General features: G+C 37.5%; 1 protein-coding gene across 1 annotated transcript in view; it reads left to right on the top strand.

Moving 5' to 3' along the window:
- LOC127618715 (1-phosphatidylinositol 4,5-bisphosphate phosphodiesterase gamma-1-like) overlaps window positions 1-14,234 on the top strand; it is a 71,177-nt gene that overhangs the window by 15,667 nt on the left and 41,276 nt on the right. Inside the window, exons 3-7 of the mRNA XM_052091324.1 lie at window positions 8,996-9,148; window positions 9,496-9,589; window positions 10,023-10,070; window positions 13,328-13,412; window positions 14,034-14,117. Of these exons, the coding sequence (XP_051947284.1) occupies window positions 8,996-9,148; window positions 9,496-9,589; window positions 10,023-10,070; window positions 13,328-13,412; window positions 14,034-14,117 (464 nt within the window). The remainder of the gene's footprint in view (window positions 1-8,995; window positions 9,149-9,495; window positions 9,590-10,022; window positions 10,071-13,327; window positions 13,413-14,033; window positions 14,118-14,234) is intronic.

The raw sequence follows: 14,234 nt of genomic DNA, 5'->3' as shown, positions 1-14,234 counted from the left end.
AGGTTTTTAAGATAATGAAAAACAACTTCATTCAAGTTTGGCAACTTTTGAGTGTGTCCACATACCGTCATCAAATGCCATTCTGTCTGGAAAAACCTGAAATGACAATGAATTAATCAGTTAAATTTTATTATTGTATATATTGCCACTCTTACAAATATTCCCATGGTAACCATAATTTCCACAGAACTGTCATAGTTACTACAGTTATGTTAACTATTGTAAAATCAAGCTAAATTAATCGGGGATCTTCAAACTGTTTTAGAAGTGTTCACAACCTCTGTCCTTTTAACTTTTTGTGGTAATGGTGAACGCTAACACTATTTTACCACAGTTCTGTTTTGACTGGTATTTCTGCAGCTATTTTTATTGGGTCATCTTTGTAAGAGCAAATATATTGCTTGCATCTTCCCACATGATAGTTGTTTAACTAACATTTACAAAGATTAATAGATTAATAAACAAATACGTATATTGTAAATTGTTTGTTCATGATACCTAATGCATTTAATAATGTTTACGAATGGAATCTTATTGTGAAGTGATATCCTTTATGGTTATAATTCTGCTCTTATTCCCTGCTGCTTCAGGGACTTTGTACATCTCGTCTACATTGTGATCTAGTGACGTGACAAAACTAGAACATTCTCATTATAATCAATGTGAAGGTTTAAGTTAGCACGCATGCAGTGTAGACAGTGTTACGATTTATTTCAGATTAAGGAATAATATTTACAAAGTGAGGTGACGAAAAATAAAAGTTTTTTTAACTAAGAACATCATTGAGCCACTGCTTGGTTTCTATTTAATTACACCTGTCATGCGCACACACACACACACACACACACACACACACCTCCACACCACAGGACGAGTGCTGTTAGGAGCAGAAGAGAGAGAATCAAGTGTGTGTTGGCAACTCGCACACACAGTCTCTTCTGTCATTCTGGCAGACTGTGCGTCTCTATGCTTGTTTACTTTAATCCTTGGAGCCATGTGTATTTAAGAGATTTCAAATATATTTATTAATAATTTAATTGGGGCCTCAAGCACTGAAAGTGCGGAGCCCTATTGTTCTTCTAAAGATTATAATTTTTCTTATTCTTCTTCTTTTCAAGGTTTTCAGTACTTTTTAGGGTACATAATGTATGTGAAAACTCTTGAAAGTTTGCACACACATCAGAGTCGTTGGCCATTGGGGGGGGCATGTTCGGGGGGCTCTGTAGCACATTCCTTTTGAGCTACAGTCACCAAACTTTGTACACATTTAGATCTCATCAAGCCGGACAACTTTTGCACTGACAGTCATTAGCTCTGCCCAAAAGGAAGTTGGCCATTCTGGATTGTTTGAAAAATGCATGCTCTGGAATTCAAAATACTCCTCCCAGGGATTTCATGTTACAGGTACCAAATGTGGGCAACACATTGACGATGCTAAATTGCGAAAGGATTTTGAATCGCTCTCAGGGGTTGGGTAACCACACACCCTGTGTGTTTCCTTCCTATATAAGCTGTGCCATCTTTGTCACTGATGCGCTCGTGCAAATTCCCGCTGCTAGTGTTCGTCGCTGACTGAACTTCAGAGTTTGCTGGGTTTATTTAATTTTTCAAATACAGAACAGTCAATAAATGTGTTTGTGTTTCCGCTACTCTCGTCTCCCCGCATCTTTTATTGCATAAAAGTGTAATTTTTAAAGTGTAACACCCAACCACTGACACATAGATGCAATCTTGGTTTATTACAATAAAAAGTTATATTTAGGTAATTTCGAAACCAGAACCTCTAAAAACTAGATGCAAAAATGAACCACTAGACCAATCAGTCATGGTCTTGATTATATTGCTAATCTATGTGTTCATCTACCGACAAACAAAATCGTAAAACTGATAGTGGCAGATGTAGAGATGAAATTACCATATCGTGTGAAATATCTATTTGAGTGTTGAATCGGTCATTAAGAATGACTGTTTATCAAAATAGATGATTTAAAAGAATATCTTATTGTGAATAAAATAATTCATTCATATTCCTGAGTTTCACAGCACTGCCTCCCAAAGTACAGATTTCAGTACAGTTTAATTTGATTTAGAGCTAAATTTGTGTTAATGTTCTCTTTCAAATTGCTTATTCAAACTGTTACAAAGTTGATAGGCCTACAGGAGTGTATTAGCAGAATAACATTGGATATGTATGCACTCTCCATCCATGTGTACTCTTGAACAAATATTGCATGCAGGACAATTTTATTATTTAGTTTTATATGGACGGATTACCATTAACCTCTTATGCAATGGCGGAATTAATTACCACTGGACCACTCCGACTCTTTTTATCAGCGCTGATTTATGACTGTGATTTATAATTGGAAGTGTTACTAATACTATAGGCGAGTGGGGCACAAACTAACACTTTTAGGTTTTCTTAAGTTTGTGTAAATGTACTTGGGGTTCGATGTATTTTTCTTCACATTAATTTCACACGTGTCTATCACACATATGGGGACTTGTTTTACGAATACAGCGTGTACTGTTTTCGCAATCTAACTCGAAAAAAGAAAGTGAAATGTTACACAGTGCCCCATATGCGGGGCATGTTGTAACAGGAGAGGGGCCATGTAACAGCTTAAAATCCCCCTCTAACAACTGTATATGGTCTAATTAAAAAGCCTAGAAGATAAACTACATTTTCATGTCAATAAAAGCCATTTATTAACTTTACAATAATTTGGACACTTGACAATAAATACACAAAAAAGCCACAGTATTGACTGAAATAATGCATGATTGATGACAAACACACACACACATTTACATTTATGCATTTGGCAGACGCTTTTATCCAAAGCGATACAGTGCACTTATAACTCCGAAGCAACCTGGAGTTAAGTGCCTTGCTCAAGGACACAATGGTGGTGGCTTTGGGGATCGAACCAGCGACCTTCTGATTAACAGTTATGTGCTTTAGCCCACGACGCCACCACCACTTTTAAAACCTGACTGGTCACTTCTGCTGGCTAACTGAGAATTAAAAGACTATGTAAGATGCTAGCTAAAAGATTGTCGATTTGAAATGATACCAAGTTTGCCTTATTCTAAATAAACAGTAAATACAGAGATGAAAATTGACTCATGCTAATTTTTATTTTTGCTGCTTTAAAATGAACTTTGGCGATATATTCCAAAGTATCATTCATTTTTCAGCAATTTTTTTTTACCTGCACAGTGTTGATATGGCAACAAGAAAACAAATAAAGTTTAGACTCACCAGCCTGTGTTGAAACATTTAAACCACGTGTGTGACAACTAACCCCGCATTAGTTTGTGCCAGCGCTCCCAGATGTCAGATTCATCAGCCAATCAGATTGATATATTTGTTCTTGTAGGTGTGGTCAGTGTGAACATGCAGTATTCTAAACTAATTTATGTCCTCATTTGCCCTACATTAATTTAGAGTCTATTTAAACAGTTGTGCGTATGAATAACAAATGCATACTCAAATTTAATGTACTTAATTTATTTGACTGTGCATTGAGGAAAAAAATCAACAGTATTGCACCGAAATTGCAAGCATTAATGACTTCTCTGCTCATATTAAAATCTACTTGCACTATCTTAACACCTAATTCCATGAATTACATTTGTTAATTTAAAGCCGGTTGATGGATAAATAAAAATGGTAAATAATTTCATTACAATATAATCTTTAGAACTACTTATTTTTTTCAATACTTAATTGTAATAAATTAATCAGTTAACAAAAATTTTTAAATTACAATAAAAAATTTATATGATGGATAGAAATGGTGATTCATGAAACTTTCACCACATTTAGACAACATTATGCCAAGACATTGAAGATGCTAAATTGTTTTAGTTTTTAAATATCGAACGGTGTTGCCAGGGTGATTCACTAAATGAATAGCAACAATAGGCAAACAGGAAGTGTCTCGTATCTTCTGCGTGCGTGATTTAGATTCAAATTGAGTTGTATGTTTTTTTCTTGGGGCTGATCACATGGATGTGGCTATTGTGGGTCACTGTCATAGCGCCACCAACTGGTAGCAGGAAGTGTGGGACTTACAAAAGACTTTGAAAAAGTTCTCTTACATTTACCCAAATTGCTTATTGTTTAGACACTGCTGATGTAAAATTGTGAGGGGATGCTTGATATTTTTAATAGTGTTGTCATGGCAGTGAATTAAATTACATGAAGTTGTAGTCGAACTGGTATGGTGGCATATATCTATTACATATTGTATGTTTAGGGTCCAAGTTTACATTAATGTTGAGTTGTTGCTGTGTTCATCATGCTTTGTTTTCTGAAAGCCACCGAGTGGAAATGGACCCATGGTGCTTGGTCCCGTCATTGTTGCTTGCAGCTATATTTAGGGCCCAAGCCTTGAAAAGGCAAGGCCCTATTGTTTTCGTTAGAATATTATTTTTCTTACGACTATTCGGGCACTTTTGGGGCTCTTAACGTGCTCTAAAACTCTTGAAACTTTGCACAAGGGTCAGAACCCACGGCCATTAGGGCCGGGCTGAAGCTGGTACCGGGGCGTGGCAGGGGGCTCGACGAGCCCCTGGAGCAGGGTCCAAAACTTGGTCCATAAATCAAACACGCTTGCATGTAATAATATGAAACTTGGTACACATATAGATCTCATCGTTTCATATATCCTTCATACTTTTACTTTTTACCCCAGCCCAACAGGAAATCGTCTATTTAGGGTTGTTTGGAAAACGCATGCAATGGAATTTGAAATACTCCTCCTAGAGAATTCCACCAATCGCCACGAAACTCGGTCAGCATGAAGTCAAGACATTGAGGATGATTGAGGATTTTTGATATCTCGAACGGTTTGGCCGTGGCGAGGAAACGAAATGATGGCGCGAAAAGAGAAACAGGAAGTGTGTTATAACTTCTGCATACATTAATTGATCTCGATGAAACTTCAGCAGTGTGTTCGCTGTAACAGGCCGATCGCATGGATGTGACTATTGTGAGTCAAAGTTATAGCGCCACCAACTGGCAGAAGGAAGTGTGTCACTTTCAAAATGCTTTGAAATCACCCTCTTATTTTTACCCGATTTACTTAAAACTTTTGGTGTGTAATGTAAACACAAGGCAGATGTAGACATGTGAAAGGATTATTGATATCTTGGATACTGTTGCCGCGGCAATGCTTCAAACTTGAATATTCTTTTTTGATGCTTTTGAGACTCTTAGCATTCTTGAAATTGCACGAAACTCGACAGACACATCACATTTATTAGCCAGTAGACATGTGCAAAGTTTCAGAAACGGGTGTGGTGCAGGGGCTCAGTAGCGCCACCTTTTGACAAAAGTGAGGGGGTTGGTTTTACACTTTGACCCACAGTCACAAAACGCAGTAATTATATTGTTCTCATCGAGCCGGACAACTTTCTAATTTACAGTCATTAGCTCAGACCAACAGAAAGTCAGATATTTTGGTTTGAATGTGGATGTTTTGGAGAATTTTCTCTGCCTCTCCCACTGACCCTACGTCTCTCTGTGTCTGGGGGGAGGGGGATGATTTGGCTGTTGAGTGAGAATGCTTTTATTTTTGTTTTTCAAGGTTTTGGGGCCTTTAACGTGCTCGAAAACTCTTGAAACTTTGCACACGGGTCAGAACCCACGGCCATCAGGGCCGGGCCGAAGATGGTACCCGGGCGTGGCAGGGGGGCTCGACAGCGCCCCCTGGAATGGGATTCGAACACTTGTCCATATATCAAACATGCTTGCATGTAATAATATGAAACTCGGTACACTTGTAGATCTCATCGGGCCGAACAACTTTCGTGCTCTAAGTTTTACGCCAGCCCAACAGGAAGTCGGCTATTATGGGTTGTTTGGAAACACATGCTCTGGAATTATATATATTCCTCCTAGAGAATGAATCCAATCGCCACCAAACTCGGTCGGCATGAAGTCAAGACGTTGAGGATGCTACATTCCGGACGGATTATTGATATCTCGAACGGTTTGGCCGTGGCGAGGAAATTGATTTAGGACTAAAAAAGGACACATAAAGTGTGTTATAACTTAGTTAGTTCTATCTACAGTTACAAAACTCGGCGTGTATATTGTTCTCGTCAAGCTGAACAACTTTCTAATTTACAGTCATTAGCTCCGACCAACAGAAAGTCAGATATTGTGGTTTGAATGTGGATTTCTTGGAATTTTTCTCTCTCTGACAGAGTGCCCCCTCCCGTTCTGTGTTTTTTCTCTCTGTCTCTCTCTGACAGACATAGTGGCCCTGCCATTCTGTCTGTGTGTGTGTGGGGAGGGGAGGGGGAGGGAATTTCTCTGTTGGAACTTTGAAGCTCCAAATCGCCCTGAACATAGACATCCCAAGTCATTGAAAAGTACAAATGGTATTATTTAAAGTTTTTTTAATTTCTCTCTTACGTTGTAAAATGCCACGTTTTTGAATGGCATGTAAAACGTAAAAATAATCACTCAATCTCCATTTTATTCTCTGATCTGTTGCTATTTTAATCATTTAAAAATCAAAGCACTGACCATTTAAAGTGTGAGCTTGTACATTTTGAAATAGTTATAAACAGTCACAGCAATGCAGTGTTATTATGTGCCTAGATAGTCTTTCAAATAAAATGAGTTTACCCCAAAAAGATATTTCTCTCATCATTTACTCACCCTCAGGCACGTGCACACATAGACATCAAAGGGGGCTTGAGCACCTGCCCTTTTTTTTCCTCGAGAGAAAGTGCCCTTTTTTCTGGGGTGTTTTTTATTTATTTTTATAAATAAATTAATATATATATTCCTGTTTGCGCACAGCTTCCCTGTCAAACAAATATAGACCAGGCCACTATGGGTTTGAAAGGGGTCCTGGGTTTACACCCACCACCGGAGTGGAAGAATGGCAGGCGCATCTTACAAATGACAAGTCGATGGTCAGTGGGCAGATCAGCTCCACGGTAGGTCCTGGTGTCAAGGACGTGGGCCCGCATCCACTGTTCCATCACTATGTAGTCCAACAGATGTTCTTGCTTGGACCCGGCATGCATCCATGATGTTGTGTGGATACGCCGATGCTGGAACAGTGTGTTGGTAATTACAAGCCCATGGGCTGCACAAAAATCTAGCAGCCTCCTACCGTTGTTATTGAGCTGATCTGACCCATGTCTTCCAATCACTCCTGACCAGGTGCTAGCATCATGACCAACTCGGGCATTGAAATCACCCAGCATGATAATTCCACTTTAGCCAGCGCTTGTGACAGGAGGTCTTAGAAGGCACCTGACTCATCGGCCTTTCCCGCATCCCTCCACGGATGTTCATCTTCGGTGGGGAATAAGTAACCACGACCACCACTGCTCGCCTCTGGTTGATGGGAAGGTGAACCCAAAGTAACCTGGGGCTCACAGCTTCCCACACCTCACCGCAACACTCCCTTCATTCTTTTGTTCAGAAGAAGAGCCCCTCCCTGTTGTTTGGCAGCCTCCTGCCCTGAGTAGAGGACAGTCCACCCCTCATATTGGCAAGAGCCAGAGCCGATCCACCAGACCTCCTTAACACCACAGAGATCCAGACGGTACCGGTCCAGCTTCCGACAGAGGAGTGGCAGCCTCTCCTCCGCTGTGAGCATTCGAACATTCCACGTGGCTTTTAGCGGCTTTTTGTTGTTTCTGGAGGAGCCCCGAGGGTGAGGATTCAATCTCCTGGCTCTGCCAGATGGAGTTTGGCCAGGAGACGTCATAGACGCCTGTCCCCCCAGGGCCTCCAGCACTAACTTACTTAAGTTTTAATTTGTGGTTTAGTGGTAATTAGTTGAAGGTGAAGGGGTTACCAGCCCCTCGCACCTGTCCAAAGCCCCCATTTGGCCGCTGTGGTGGCTACAAAGCACCATGACAAAAAAAAAGCAGGGAGGGAACAGTCTCTATTGGCCCTCCCCCCCATGGGGCTGCCCACGACGTTGCCCGTCCCTCACCACGCGGAGGTAGGGGGTTGTTTTGCCGGATCTTTCCTGTTGTCACTGTCAAAGATTGTCATGACACATTTCCTCTTTAACGATCCAGCAATTTATAGATACTGAGAATTACCATAAATTCTCTAGAAAAATGACACCACAAAATTTATATCCAATAATTGTATGTGATGACATCACATGGGCATTGAACAAAACATATTTCAAGTGTGACTCTTTCTTGACTCATTTTATCCTTCTGTCAAAAATTTTAAATAACCATATTCTGAGATGATCAATATAAAACAAAAAATGCAATTTACCTTTTTGTCAACATTAAGTTAACCCTTGAAATGCATTGGCGTTTCACCAAACATTATTACGTACTCTGGTGTTTAGCAACCCGGCATATATATATATATATATCACTAATAACTCGATACACTTTAGATAATGAAGCAGTAAAAAAAAATTTGTTTTTGCAATTATGACTTTTTTGTTACGCTATTCCTAAGAAAAAAGGTTGATGAATACTGAAAAGGTATGGGCATAACTCCAAAAAATGTATGAGGTAAAGGGGGTGGAATGAGGTCTGGTCATTAAAGACCCGAGGTATGCATTTAAAGGTTAACCATCTTCAACATACTGCTTTGGCTTAACTGAGCTCCATTTCACTGTTGGTGTAATTGCTGTATTTTGCCTTTTGGGTCCTCAGTGAATGAGTTCCCATCCAAATACATGACTTTTATCACAAAGGAGCCTTACAGATTTTCTTTAACTGATGTCCCCTTAGAAATAATTACTGTACAAATAGGGCTATCAGGTCATATATAAAGACATGACATTAGTGATAATAGCAGCAACACATCCAGAGACAACTGATGAATGTTGTTAAATATCTAAACAGTGATGTTTCAAGCTCTCTGTTTCATCGTACAAATTTCTTATCTAACCATTTTTGGGAATGTTTAAAAGACTTGTAATTCTCTAAGACGACGTCTTACATCTGCAGTCCTAAAGTCTATGTTTTCTGTGCTTTTCAGTTGATATTCGGGAGATTAAAGAGATCAGGCTTGGACAGAAGTCACGTGACTTTGAGCGGTATGTGGAGGACTCGACGGCTCGGCCGGATCAGGCCCACTGCTTCGTCATTCTCTACGGGACAGAGTTTCGACTCAAAGCACTTAGTCTTGCAGGTAACGGCCCCTACTTTCCAGACAAATCTGTTGGTTTATATAAGTACTATATACTTCTGTGCAATACAGTATTTACACAATATTGTGTAAGTGGATTGTATAAAGTGGCCCCAAAAAGTAATCAGACCCTTAGGTCACACTTCGAAATGTCTGAATGTGATTGCATTGTGCACAAAATATCAAAGGCTCATCTGCAAAGAAGCGATGCTACAGTCAGTTCTTGTCATTAACTGTGGACATGCTACTATTTGTTACATATACCACTGTACTCTTCAGTATTAAAAACCTTCCTGTGATACCCACGCATTCAGATGTTGTCGTTTCTCTTCTCTCTATTTTTATGACAGCGACGTCAGACGAGGAGATGGTGATGTGGGTAAAGGGTTTGACCTGGCTGGTCTCAGACACACTCCGCTCCCCCACACCCCTGCAGATAGAGAGGTGACCTTTTGACCTTTATATTCACCCTGCTCTACACTCCATCACATATTGATTGATAACGGCCATTAAGGTCATGTGATCTGTGTGTCTGCTACATGCAAGTCAAACATAAATGTGTGAATCTAAGATCCGCTCAGACTCTATAATCAAGGTTCCCACTATTAGGAAATTCCAAAATTGTGATGTCCAGGTCTGGAAAAGTCATGGGAATGAACATTTGAAAATCTTATAGAAGTCATATAATGTAGTTTTGTAGCTATGCTCCACTCAGTTACTTTGTTAGCTAGAAAATGCTTATTTTTATTGTAATTTCAATAAATGGATGCTTAATATGCTTATACAGCACTCTCGAATGTATGGGAAGTTAAAAAAATTAAAAATGTGTTCCTTGGTCAATTGGTCTTTTTTTTTTTTCTTCTTTTGTTTGTCTCAGGTGGCTGAGAAAACAGTTTTACACAGTGGATCGCAACAGGGAAGACAGGTATGCTTTAAAATCATGATTTTGCATGTAAAAGTTTATATACAGTACAACAGTACAATTTCTTTAAATAAAACTCCAATTCAAACTCAAATTCAGACTTGTATGTATAATGTATACATTGACCTTTCAAGCTCCAAAGTGGTTAAATAATGGTATATGGTACTGTGCAAAGGTTTTATACAGTTGTGGAAAAAGGTTTTATTGTGAGGATGTTTTTTTTGTCATTTTTATGTATCAATTAACTTTATACAAAGTGCAGTAAAGGAAAAACAAAAAGCTAAATTAATATTTGTTGTGACCACCATATGACTTTAAAATAGTCCCAGTTGTCCTACGTTTGTGTCCAGTTTTTCAAGGTTGTTGGCAGGTTGTTCCAAGCATCATGGAAAACTTGCCACAATTCTACGTATTTAGGCTGTCTCAATTGCTTTTGCCACTTCATGTAATTCCAGACTGACTCATTGATGGCAAAAGAAATGTTTTAAAAATCGAAAATTCATATTTCCTAAAGCAAAAAAATTTAGAATATCTTAAGACAATCGGTCCGTCCCAAACTCCACACTTTTGCACTATTCTACATAATTTTGTAGTGCGAGTAGTATGTTAACACTGAAAATGCAAAAAAGAAAAAGAGTTGCCGTATGATACACCTCTTCAACCCTTAAAATAGAGAGTGAAATGTCGGACCATTCATGCACTTGGTGCTCGTGGCTTGCCGTAGGTAGCGGAAGGGGCAGAGTTACCTGGCCATGATGCTGGTCTGACAAAGCAGTTGTAACTAATGGAGATTGTGGCAACTAGCAAAACTTCAGTGAAGACAGCACCTTACAAATGTACTTTGAATCCTTTATCATCACCCCACGCGAATATGTACATTTGTTGAGATTCAAGTGTTGAACCGAGTTTGGCTAATGCGCTAAAGCAAGCGGTAACACATTGTGAGCATTTGAAACGTCACGTCTGTCAGCTGTTAAACAGAAAATGCTTCTGTGTATACTAAGTGCATAGTATATTGTAAGAGTATAGTGCATCATTTCGAACACAGCTGACGTTTTTGTGAGGCATATAATGTTCCTAAGACTTTACTGTATGCTTCAGTAGAAGCCACAAATCGGTGTGATTTCAACTTCATTCAGAAATCATGTTTATCATCTTGGACATATTCAAATCAAACGTTTTCAGTTTCAGATGACATTGTAGAAATGTAGTATTCAGTCACTCAAAATGTCTGTGATTAGCCACTGGCTAGTTAATGCTCAGAAATCACTCACCGGAGATTGAGTAGTAAAGTGGAAAGTTTCACACAGAGGTACTTTCTCTGCGTGTCGAGATTGAAAGTTTGGTTGAACTCGTTCTTTGTGTACAAAGACAAGATCCACGGATTGAATAATGTCTCTTTTAATACCCTTTCTGGTTTTGTTTTTTTTACAATAAGTTGAATAAAAATAAATAAATATTTATTTATTTTTTGCTAAAAAAATTAAGCTTGTCTTTTCTCTGTATATGCGTTTACTGACTGTTGCCGGTAATCTTAAAGAGACAGTACCGATTAAGAACATGTTCTACATATCAATGTAAATTGTGCAAGTAATTTCTGTATTCTGCAAGTACAATACAAATGTTACACAAATATTTATGCAACATAATATATGCAATTTCAAGACTTTTTTCAAAAAGGTAAAATGTGGCCAATTTGATGAAAAACTAATGATAAAATATAACTATTTTTGAATTTTGCCTAGAAGGTTCCTTCATAATTAAGAGCATTAGCTGAGAGAGAATTTATTTTATATGTAATAAAAGAAAGTTATTGTTTTTTCTCGTTTGGGTCACCACTTCAGTTCGACAGTAAAATCTGGGTCCTGACGCAAAACCAGTTGAGAGCTACTGCTGTAACGTTGGAGCTAAAAAGGCAATTACTATGTTAAAAGATGCGACAAGTAGCTCGTTCGTTCCCTTGATAAAGACATCAAGTAAACAGTCTGGTCAAATCAAAGTTGTTATTGTTGATTCATCTCAATGCTGGTTGGTTTGGTTGAGGGCTTAGAGCTTTTATTGAATTCAAGGAGTTGGGAACACCTTTACAATGAATGGTTCTTGATAATACAGTTATTTAGGAAAAACACTCCGGAACCTCTGCCAGTGGACCGTCTCTGTTGCACTATATAAAAGGCTATATTGCCTAGCTTCTGGTCATTAGCCATGTTTTATACGTAGATGTGTGTGAAGTGTTGAGAGGTGACAATGGTCTGTGTTTGAAATCAAGGTTTTCCTGCTGAACTGATGTTCATAACTCAACCTCATCTATCTGAGTGTCTTTACGTTACGATATACACTTAAAGAAAAAAAGAATAGCTGACTCAGACTTACTGAGCCTTATCAGCCCGAACACATACACACTCACACACAAACGCACACTTCTTTTGAGTAAATAGAACTCAGGGATGGCACATCCTGCAACAGGAAACAAAGATCAGAACATGAATGCGTGTGTAGGAGTGCACACATGCACACGCAGGAGGGGTGTAGAGACTCCGTTTAAGGTGTTGTGTTCAGTTGAAACGGTGCTCGTGTGTAGAGACGTGACATTTAAAGTTTGCCAAACATCTGTGACCAAATCAAATAAAAGTGAACGATCTGATCCACACAGTGTGGAAAGTTGCCTCTTCGCTTTGTAACAAAGTGTGTATAGCTACGCATGTATACATGCAGTAAACTAAAATACAGAAAAACACACACATAAATATCTATTTGTATGTATGTGTATTTATATAATCTATATGTTCAGTATTAAATATATTATGTAATGCATTAATGTGTGTGTGTGTGTGTGTATATATATATATATGCAGTATGTATTACACATGAAATATGCTACAAACATGCATTTGTTTAAATGAAACTAGCATACAACAAGCATATTTCTGCAAATGTATACAGACAATATACATGCACATATAGTACATGTATACATACATCAAAACAAATGGGAAGTTTAACCAGACATCGTTTAATAAGGTTAACACTGAGAGAACTTTTTTGAGAATGTTTTATTGATTTATTAAAAGAATTTATTTGGTCTTTTCTTCAAATCACAAAGATGAGAACACACAAACTTAGATGAATGAAATACTGCAATGAACATTTGGAGTTTTAATTGTCCTGCAACAATACTGGACTTCCTCAGAAATCAGACCGTTGACATCACAATGTGAAACACTTTTATAATCGCATTCCAAAATGTGTTTTCTTTGCAGAATTTCCTGTAAGGATTTGAAAAGTATGTTGTGTCAAGTCAACTACAGAGTTCCCAACATGAGATTCTTACGGGAGAAACTTCCGGTAACACCCATATTTATTTTTATTCCTCCATTTTAGTTTTGTTTTATGGGTTCTTTGTAATATTTAATTAGCAGTTTGTGTAAATTGTGATAATATTTCATGAATATTTTCTTTGTGTATATATAGGTTTAATCTGTGTCCAAGTTCATTTAATTTAATTGTTAAATCTTTTTTATTTATTAAGTTGTGCATTTTTATTTTTTTTTATTAATATTATTTTTACTTGCATTGTTTTTATTTTTGGTTATGTTTTTTTCTTTATTTTAATTCTCGTTGTATTTGTAATTTCATTTGTTGATTTTTTTTTTTTTATAATGTTTATTTATATTGTATACATTTATTTTATTTATGAAATTGTATTCTGTAATTGTTTTTATTAATTGTTATTTTTATATTACTGCATTCATTTTATTTTTGAAATCTCATTTCTTTTTCATTAATTTATTTGTTCATTTATTAACTTTTTTCATTTTCTTACCTTTTTATTTTTGTAACTTAAGTGGTTTTATTTTATTTATTTATTTTATTTACTGTTTTTGTTTGATTTTTATTAAATTTATATATAAAAAAAAATATTAATCAATTGAATTCATTTGAATATTATTTGTTTATATTTGATAGGACGGAGAGCTGAGGAATGGAGATGTATCGTATAGTCATTTTGCTCAGTTGTACCGCAGTCTGATGTTTGATGCACAGAAATCAGTAAGTTACACTTTAATTTATTCATGTGTGTTATTTATATGTTTGTGTATTATATGAGGTGTAGACCCATTTTCGTTCAACTCTTGAGGCACTTACGCCCATCAGACATCACTGTTT

The sequence above is a fragment of the Xyrauchen texanus genome, chromosome 25 (assembly GCF_025860055.1).
Source record: "Xyrauchen texanus isolate HMW12.3.18 chromosome 25, RBS_HiC_50CHRs, whole genome shotgun sequence".
In the NCBI taxonomy this organism is placed as follows: Eukaryota; Metazoa; Chordata; class Actinopteri; order Cypriniformes; family Catostomidae; genus Xyrauchen; species Xyrauchen texanus.
Note: the sequence above shows the minus strand (reverse complement) of the source record. Positions and strands in the feature narration are given on the sequence as shown.